General features: G+C 58.4%; 1 protein-coding gene across 1 annotated transcript; it reads right to left on the minus strand.

Moving 5' to 3' along the window:
- Positions 1-693: 693 nt before the first annotated feature.
- Positions 694-5,853, minus strand: FITM2 (fat storage inducing transmembrane protein 2). The gene is made up of 2 exons (XM_055138533.1): positions 5,622-5,853; positions 694-3,384 (listed from the first exon to the last, which is right to left on the minus strand). The coding sequence occupies exons 1-2, from the start codon at positions 5,792-5,794 to the stop codon at positions 2,781-2,783; spliced, it is 777 nt and encodes a 258-aa protein (XP_054994508.1). The 5' UTR covers positions 5,795-5,853; the 3' UTR covers positions 694-2,780.
- Positions 5,854-9,613: the final 3,760 nt, after the last annotated feature.

The raw sequence follows: 9,613 nt of genomic DNA on the forward strand, positions 1-9,613 counted from the left end.
GGGAGATGCGCGGGGATGTCGGAGGCCTCGTCCCTCTCGGTGCTAATGGTCAATCCTGTTCCAGGGCTGTGGAAGGAGCCGGGCAGCGCAGCGGTGAGGAGTGGGGCCCCACACCCGGCATCTCAGCAGGGCCACGCGGGGGGGGGGGGGGGCAGAGCAGGCCCCAGGACAAGGTGGACGCCCCGGAGGGAGCCAAGTGGCGGGACAGCAGGGGTCTCTGGCCTGTCAGCTACCCTCTCGGGGCTGAGCCCAGAGCTGACGGGGGAACTGCGTGGAGACTCGAGTATGAGAAACGAGCATCCGGAGGGCCCGGGCCAGCCGGCGGAGTCCGCACCCGGGAGTGTCCAGGGGCACCTGCTGGCATCCGAGGTTCAGGGGGTTCCTCAGGAACCACACGGCGCCAGGGACGGAACCCGAGGCCCTCTGCAGAGCCCGGCCCCAGCCCGCCGGCCCACCTCGCCGTCCTCCCAACCCCATTCTGGGGCGCTGGGGACGCGGGCCACATCCAGCGGTGCTCAGGGTTTACTCCTGCTGTGCTCAGGGGTCACCCGGGGCGGTGTCAGGGTGGGGTGAGGGACGAGTGCACGTCTTTGGCTCACTGAGGCTCCCCAGTGACGCCCGCTGCACCCGCCAGTACCCAGCCGGGAGCAGCCCCTACGCGCTGCCAGGCGCGGCTTCCAGACACGCCAAGAATCGTTTAATAAGGTGAGACTTTACTTTTAATACTGTAAACTCCAGAGGGCAAATAATTAAGAATAATAATGATAATGATAATGATAATAATAATAGTCATCTCTCCTGGGGCCCATCACATTTGGCCAATGTTCCCAGAGCACCATGGACACACCCCCAGCACCCAAATCTCACTGCAGATGTGTCTGCCACCTTGGGGTTCGACCGATCTCAGCTTATGTCTGATCAGGACACATTGATCTAGTATAAATACATCTTTATAGGAAATATAATTCACCCTGAAGCTTCCTGAGCTGAGGCTCCTAGCCCGCCCGCCTGGAGCTCAGGCCGCCGGTGTAGTGTTCAAGAGTCGGAGCAGTGACGAGGCCAGACTCGGAGGTGGGGGGGCCGGGGGAGGAGCTTTGAGGACCATCCACCTTGCAAGCAAGGCAAGCGGCTGGTCTGAGAGGCTGGCGACAGCCCGGGAGAGGGATGCGGGAGACGGAGCCCTGCCAGCACCCGCCGGGCCGCAGACCAAAGGAAGACATGGCCAGCGGCGGGCTCAGGCGAGCAGCAGCAGATGGGGCGAGTCGAGTGGGGGTGGCCGGTCACGCCACCATTGCACAGGGACAAATTTTGCAAACAGATTGGCTTCTGGCCATCGGAGGCAACGGGAATCGCTCCTTATTGCACCTTTGCAGTGCAAAGGCCTGGGACCCCGGCCGACCCACGGCATCGCTCAGCCAGCTGCCGAACACCCGGCGGGGCCTCAGGGAGATGCCACAGGCTGCCCAAGGCCACGGCGGGAGGCTCGCCGAGTCACCCTGACCACGTCTGCTCTCCAGTTTATCCTGATGCGGGGCGGGGGGGACTGCCCGTGGGGTGAAACTGAATACAGCAGGGCCAAGAGCCCGGCGTACAAGAGCAGCGTTCTAAAAACAGCTCAGGCGCCCGGCGCCCTGGCCACGCCGCCGGGTGAGAAGGGCACTTCCGGGAGCTCGGGCAACCGCGAGCTTACAAACGGTGACACGGTCACACAGAACAGAGGGGGAAACAGGACCACACTGCTTCTCAGACGATACGTGACGGCAAGTGCCGGGGACGGACAGTACCAACGGTCACTGCAGGAAAGTCCCCCCCACACAGCGGCAGCCGGACTGCCGGGCAGCTCGCGTGAAGGCGGCCACGATCATTAACTACATTCCATGATGAGACGAAGAATATGACCAGCCTCCTTCCGGGGACTGGGTGGACAGCCGCCCGGCCGGGAAGGGCACGGGCAGAGCAAATAAGGCCTTGATCCCCTGCACAAAAAAAGGAAGGAAGGAGGGAGGAAGACAGGGAGGGAAGGAAAAGAGAGAGAGGGAGGGAAGGAGGGAAGGAAGGAAGAGAAAGGGAGGGAGGAAGGGAGGGAAGAGAGGAAGAGAGAGAGAGGGAGGGAGGAAGGAAGGAAGGAAGAGAGAGAGGGGGAGGGAGGGAAGGAAGAGAGAGAGGGAGGGAGGAAGGCAGGGAGAGAGGGAGGGAGGGAGGGAGGGAGGGAGGGAGGAAGGAAGGAAGGAAGGAAGGAAGGAAGGAAGGAAGGAAGGAAGGAAGGAAGGAAGGAAGGAAAGGAGGGAGGGAAGGAAGGAGGGAGGGAGGGAAGGAGGGAGGAAGGAAGGAAGGAGGACAAAAGAAGGAAGGAGGGAAGGAAGGAGGACAAAAGAAGGAAGGAGGGAAGGAAGGAGGACAAAAGAAGGAAGAGGGGAGATGAAAGGAGAGGAAGGGCGAAAGGAAGGAAGGAGAGGGAAGGAGAGAAACCCCACTGGAACTCGCCAGAGGGGAACATTATTCAATAACAGCATGAACTGCCGTGAAAATAGAAAACTAGATTCGAGATGAGGCTGGGGGCCTGGTGCACGCCAGGCTGCGGCTTTCCTGCTCGGGTCCCCCAGGGACGCAGGGGCCGGGTGGGGCGCGCAGAGCGCCCGCCTGTGCTCCCCAGACCCTCCCTCAGCCGCCTCCTGCCCCGGGACGGCCCGGTATCTTCCTCTCTGAAGCAGGAGACGAGGGAACGCGAGCAACCCCCCTGTGGGCCGCGGGGTGGCCCGCCACCTATGCCGGCCGCTCTCTCACTTCCTGTACGAGTCCCGCTTGGCGCCGAGGCCGGAGCCCTGGGGAGGCAGTCCGGGGGACAGCGGGCTCAGGTACCAGCAGCGGTAGGTCCCGTACCAGCCCAGCAGCCCGAACAGGGTGCCAAACACCTTCTGGGACAGGTCGTGGAAGTACACGGCCGTGCACAGGAACATCCCCACCCAGATGGCCGTCAGCCCGCCCAGGGCCACCACCAGCGCCGCCACGGCGGGGCCCTGGTCCGGCCGCGCCTCCTGCAGCACGGCCATCTCCTCCACGATCATGAGCGTGCAGAAGGTCAGCAGGAAGGAGTGGCCCGAGATGTCGAAGCCGTGCCAGTGGCCGCCCGCGCGCAGGCACTGCGGCTTGTCCCCGTGCTCCTTCCGGACCTGCTCCAGCGCCGGCGACTGGTAGCAGCTGCCCGTGACGTGCTCGACGCCCGAGAAGAGGGCCGTGCAGGCGTACCAGTAGGCCGTGCCCACAAGAAGCGTGCTCAGGCGCCGCAGGACCAGGCCGGGCCGGCCCGTCAGGGAGTAGTTGGTGAGGGCGATGAAGGGCAGCAGCAGGCAGAGGGTCCAGGCCCAGGCCAACTTGACGAAATACCTGGCGGAGGAAGACAGCGGACGTGAAGAGGGGGCACGGGGTGGAAGGCGAACAAGAGGGCCGGGGCGACGGCATGGGCAGGCAGGGGAGTGGCCTTGCACACCGCTGATCCAGGTTCGGTCCCCAGCACCCCAGAGGCCTCCCCTCCCCCCGGCCGGGGCCCTGCCAGGAACGATATGAGCTCAGAGCCCTGGGCATCACTTAGGTGTGGCCCCCAAACCAACACACAAAACCATGAGGCGGCAAGATCTTAACTCCTCTGGGCTAACCCCCGTCACCCCACATCATCACTTCGTGTACGCCTCAGGACTAAACTGCTCCTGAAAGCACCTGACCACGCGGGAGGCAGGTGCTCCTTGCATGGGCTCGATTATCCCCATTTGGCAGCTAAGAAAACTGAGCCCTGCATACTAAGGGCCATGCCCAAAGTGGAAGTCCTCCCTCGCAACAGAAGTGGAGTTCAAAACCCCGAGCCCGTGAAACTCAGCCCCAGATCCAGGGTCTGTGACCCTCCGCCGGGCCACGTCTTTCTCTGGCGAGTCATCACTGACGCCCCCCCAGGGGGCTTCCCCGCACACTCACCTTCCCGTGGGGTGTGCTCGACCACCTGGGGAGCACGAGCTCATCGGGCCCGCAGAGAGGCAAAACCCAAGTTCACAGACACACGCGCTGTACTTTCCCCAAGGTCACCCTGGCACGGCCGGCCCGCCACGGGCCCCGGAGTCCGCGCCTGCTCCCGAGAGGATCCTCCCAGTGGGGCAGAAAGGACCCTGACATGACACTCGCCACCACGCTGGCATCCCCGGGTTTGACTCCTTCCTGCCTCTGTGGAACTCGCTTCCCACCAGGCTCCCCCCTTCCCCCCGTCTGGGCTGTCACCCAGAGCTGAGTGACTCTCGAGCTCTCTTCCATGAATTCACACGGAGGCCTGGAACCCAATGCACGATGCGATGGCTGCCAGCAAACAGGGACCTGCCTGCCAGGCCGCCTGGCTCCGGGCCCCCAGCTGCCCGCTCAGCGCCCGCCCTCTGACAGGGTGACCCGGGCCCCCGGCAGTAAATGCACACCGGAGCGATTTGGGGCCGCTCTGCTCTCGCACTCGTTCTTCATTTGGGGGTGAGGGGTGCAGCTGACTGCTCGGGGTCTACTCCTGGCTACAGCTCAGGGGTCATTCCTGGGGGAGGTGGGGAGGGCGGCCTTGGGGTACCATTTTCGGTGCTGGAGACTGACTCTGGGCCGGCAGCCTGCCAGGCCAGCGCCCTCTCCCCTGGATTCTCTCCAGCCCTGTTGCTAGTGCTCTTCGCCCCTGCTCCGGGGGTGGGTGGGAAGGAAGTGGGACTGATGCTTCCTGGGTGACGACAGACAGACGTTCAGTGGGGAATCCTCTTAGCCCCCAGGGCTGCCCAACACCCGGGGTCTCAGATCCCCACGCAGATGCCTGGAGCGCGGCTGGCTGGGGACAGGGAGGGACCGGCCACGGGCTCTGCAGACACCCGCGGGAAGGAGGCTCCGCGCGCAACTAACTTCCCTCCACAAGCAACTGTGACTGTTCGCGGACTTGGCAGTGCCCGGGACCAGCCCAGGGCCACACCCTGGGCACGGGCAGCCGAGCGGGCCCTCTCCTGCGCTTCCTGCGACAGCTTTTTGCGCAGCAAACTTGGAAAACCCTGGAGAAGGGAAAGCAGGCGGGCGAGGGGCGGCGGGCGGAGGGAGGGGCAGGTACCACGGTCCAGGGTCACTGCCACGGACTTTGGGCGGCCAGAGCAGGGCCCCGGCGCCCGGGCGGGGCGGGGCGGGCAGAGGTCCGCGCCAGGGGGTCCCACTCGGAGGGAAGCGGGGCGCGGGGGGCGCGGTCGCGAGGCTCTGCAGAGAGCTCAGGGGTGCCCGCGTCTGTCACCAAGGCCGGTGCAATCACGGGGTCCCACTCCAGCAGGCGGGGAGGCGGCGGCGGCGGCGGTGGCCGCCCAAGGCAGGGGCCAGGTCCCTGCTCCGGGTGGGGTGGGGGGGCGCGAGGGCTGCGGCGACCCGGGCGGGCTCGCCCCCGCGCGCCCCCAGACCCCCGCACGCGCCAGCCAACTCGGGCTGTCCCGGGAGCCCCGGGCGCCGGCGACACGCGTGGCAGCCGGCGGCTGTCGCTCCCGGGAGGGCGGCCCGGGGACCCCCACCTGCTCCCACCCCCGGGGCCTCGCCCCCAGCCCCCAGCCCCGGGCGGCGGGGGGCACGCGGGGCGCACTCACACGTTGAGGACGTTGCGCTTGTTGCTCAGGTAGCTCGCGGGCAGCGGGGACAGCTCCTTGACGAGCGAGCCGGCCAGCATGCACGCCACCAGGGCCCAGGGCAGGTAGCGCCGCGCCGCCGCCCGCGCCAGCGTCCCGCGCACCAGCCACGCGCAGCGTCCCAGGCGATCCATGCCCGACCGCGCCGGCCACCGTCCGCGGCGCCGTGTGCCCTCCCGGCCACCGTCCGTGCCCTTCACGCCGCCCCGAGGGCGCATGCGCGTCGGCGAGGCCCCGCCCCCTGGGAGCCTCACCCTCGCTCGCGCGCTCCCCCTCCCGGTCACCGGCGGCCTCTGCAGCCCGCGCGTCGTTGGCTCCGCTCTGGGTCCGAGAAAGTGCGGACGGACCAGGAGGATCAGGTCGCTCAGCGCAGGACGCAGCTGGGGCCCCGACCGCGGTCAGAACAGACAGAGCCTTGGTTTTACCATTTATGACATGGGGATAGAAGGTGCGGCTGGAGTGCCTGGGAGGAGAGCCCTTGGGTCCAAGCCCCTGCCCCACGAGCACTGCGTTGGGAGTAGCACCACAGTGTGCCCCCTCCCCACCAACCAATAGGAAGAAAATGCATTAGAGGACCTAGTTAAAAATCGACACGTGCCACGATTTGGTTTAGAACTCGGGTTTGTTGGTTCCTTTAAACCTATCTGGGGCAGGAGAGATACTAGAGCGGGTAGGGCACCCGTCTTGCACGTGGCTGGCCCCGGGTTTGATCCCCAGCATCCCAATGGGTCCCCCAGCACCGCTGGGGGTGACTCCAGTGCAGTCAGGAGTAAGCTGTGAACACCATAAGGCGTGGTCCCCCCAAATAAACAATAAAACAAAAAGACAACCTCTGAAATCTACTGAATAGCTTCTCAGTTAAGATTTTTTCCATGGTTGGGGCTGGAGTACAGCAATAGAATGTTTGCCTTGCAGACAGCTGACCACGTTGGATGTCCTGCATTTCGTATGGTTCCCTGGGCCCACCAGGAGTAATTCCTGAGCACAGAGCCAGGAATAACCCCTGGGCATGACGGGTGTGGCCCAAAAGAGGAAAAGAAATGAAATAATAGATTGTGTTATGTGTATTTATTCTACTACAAAATATTTATATATTTATTTATATTTATATATTTATTTATATATATTTATATACTTTTTTGCTTTTTGGGTCACACCTGGCGATGCTGTGCTATCGCTCCAGCCCCCAAACAAAATATTTCTGTTGATGCATTTGTCATCTCTAACTACCTAAAATAAATACGCTAAGAATAGCTACCACGTTCTGCAGAAAACTAGCCTGATTCATGGTTATGCATGGGTAGGTTAGAATTGTTCCTGAGCCATGATCCAGAGACTCACAAACAAGTCGTGGAAGAGACCAACAAGCTTCAGAGATGCCTTCTGGACCCCCAAATCACCATCCAGTTAAAAAGTTAACCCCAGCTGTATCACCCTATTTAAAATTTTAGAATTCCTGTAGCGCGCGGCAAATGCTCTATGCTCGTTTCATACTCTATACCACTAATGGGCCAGGCGTGGCACATCACATTGGATGGGATGTAAGGCAGAAGACAACCCATCTCGATTAAAAAATATATATTAGCACACAAGACTCAGCCTGTAACAGCATGTCAGTAATCTCTTATACCAGGGCTTCATGGCTTCATGGTGAGACACAACAATCTTCACCGTTTCTCCTTTTCCTTAAATTTTACTTTTTAAAATTTTTTCTTGGGGGGCTGGAGTGATAGCACAGAGGGTAGGGCTTTGCCTTGCACGTGGCCGACCCGGGTTTGATTCCCAGCATCCCATATAGTCCCCTGAGCACCGCCAGGGGTAATTCCTGAGTGCAGAGCCAGGAGTGACCTCTGTGCATCTCTGGGTGTGACCCAAAAAGCAAAAAAATAAATAAATAAAAATAAAAAATAAAATTTTTTCTTAAGTGGCAAAATTGGCTTATATGCCTTTTTTTCTTTTTACTTTACCAACCACCATGAGATACAGTTACAGGCTTACAAACTTTTGTTATTATGTTTCAGTCATACAATGATCGACTACCATCCCTCCCCCAGTGCCCATTCTCCACCACCAATGTCCCCAGTATCCCTTCCGCCACCACCCCCCACAGTTTCTTCTATAAAATTGATCATTTTTAGTGTATTATTTATAACAAATCAATACAAAATAAATTACTTAGGGGTTGTTGTGGGGCCAGGCTTGTGTGGTGGTTGGGAAAATTTGAAATAATCGTGGGGGGAAGGTGTAAAGATGCTGGGGTTGATGTTGGATATTTAATGCAATAAATTATTGTGAACAATTTTATAAAAATAAAATTAAAAAATCGCCCCTGAGGCCCTAGAGACATATTTCGAAGACTTGAGCCCAAGTCTTGCGTAGGGAGTCCCAGGTTCCGTCCTAACCCCGCCCGCTTCCCTGAGCACTGCCAGGGCCGACTTAAGTTCAGAGCTCAGAGAATCCCCGAGCACCTCTGGATATGGTCCCAAAACCAAAAAATAAGAACCAACAAAATCAATAATAAAAGTAAAAACTCAATGGCACTTAGACCAGCGTGGTTATTCATGATGGAAAATAAAAAACAACACTGGGATGGAGCGAGTTGCTATTTGCAAAGGCAGCTTGTAAAGAGTACCACAGATACTTCTAGAAACAGAAGAGAGATTTGTGAAACCATTTCTGCCACCTCGAGGTGTCCAAGTCCCCAACTAATGTTCCTTTCTGTAGCAAACCACACAGTGCTTATGAGTAGGGCACTGGAGCACTGTTGTCCCATTGTTCATCGATTTGCTCGAGCGGGCACCAGTAAAAGTCTCCATTGTGAGACTTGTTGTTACCATTTTTGGCATATTAAATATGCCACAGGGAGCTTGCCAGCTCTGCCGTGCGGGCAGGATACTCTCGGTAGCTTGCTGGACTCTCTGAGAGGGATGGAGGAATCGAACCAGGGTCGTCCTCGGGCTAGAGTGCTAGATGAACAGAAACTCTAGACCAAACCCAGAAAAAAATTCCAAAAATGTACCCTTGTGACCTTGAGGCATTAGCGGAGGGGCCCATAGACACTCTGGTGGAGGGGATGGTGTTGGGACGTCGCATGCATGAGACTTTATCATAGATCACAATACCTGAATAAAAACGGGGGGATGTACCCCGTGAACATTTCAGGATTTGGTATACCTGTAGAGAGGAAATAAGTCTGTTCTGTTCTGAGACTACGCAACTTCATGCTGAAGAGTCTTGAAGACCCGCTGAAACCCAGGTGGAAAATACTTGAAGTCTCTGGAGTTTGTTTTGGTTTTTGGTTTCAGTTGTCGGGCGCCACCCAGTGGTGCTGAGGGGTTACTGCTGGCTCTGTGCTTTGGGATCACTTGAGGATTGAACCTGGGTGGGCCGTGTGCCAGGCAAGTGCCCCACCCACTGTACAACCTCCCCAGACCCCCTCTGGAGAAGTTTCCACCTTTCTTTTTCATTTTAAACTTCAACCCATGTTGGGAAATATTTATATTGTGAGTGTGCTGCAGCCAATACACATGGGTCTGTGAGAACAGATTGTTCAATGTTCAAGAATTTTGCAAGCTGATCATTAAACAGAGCCATTGTTAAAACAAGTACTCGAAATGGATCATTCCCTTTGTATGTTATTACACATTGTTATTATCTACCCTCCTAGGCTTTCTTGTATGTCTTTGTGGCTCATTTAATGAATATAATTCAGGATTAGTTCATGACTTTTTGTTTTGTTTTTGGATCATGCCCAGATGTGCTCAGGGCTTATTCCTAACTCTGCACTCAGAAATCACTCCTGGCGGGGCTCAGAGGACCATATGGGATTCCGGGGTTCAAACCCAAGTTGGTGGCGTGCAAGGCAGATGCTCTACCAACTGTGCTCTCTATAATCCACAGGAAATATTTTTGTTTTTTGTTTTTGGGGCCACACCCAGCAATGCTCAGGATTT

This window comes from Sorex araneus, chromosome 5, assembly GCF_027595985.1.
Source record: "Sorex araneus isolate mSorAra2 chromosome 5, mSorAra2.pri, whole genome shotgun sequence".
In the NCBI taxonomy this organism is placed as follows: domain Eukaryota; kingdom Metazoa; phylum Chordata; class Mammalia; order Eulipotyphla; family Soricidae; genus Sorex; species Sorex araneus.

What these genes read in the sequence shown, in the direction of transcription:
- FITM2 (XM_055138533.1), bottom strand. Translation starts at nt 5,794, where the DNA reads ATGGATCGCCTGGGACGCTGCGCGTGGCTGGTGCGCGGGACGCTGGCG. An exon ending in AAGCGCAACGTCCTCAACGT is followed by an intron (nt 3,385 to 5,621) that starts GTGAGTGCGCCC and finishes TTCCTCCGCCAG; the next exon opens with GTATTTCGTCAAGTTGGCCT.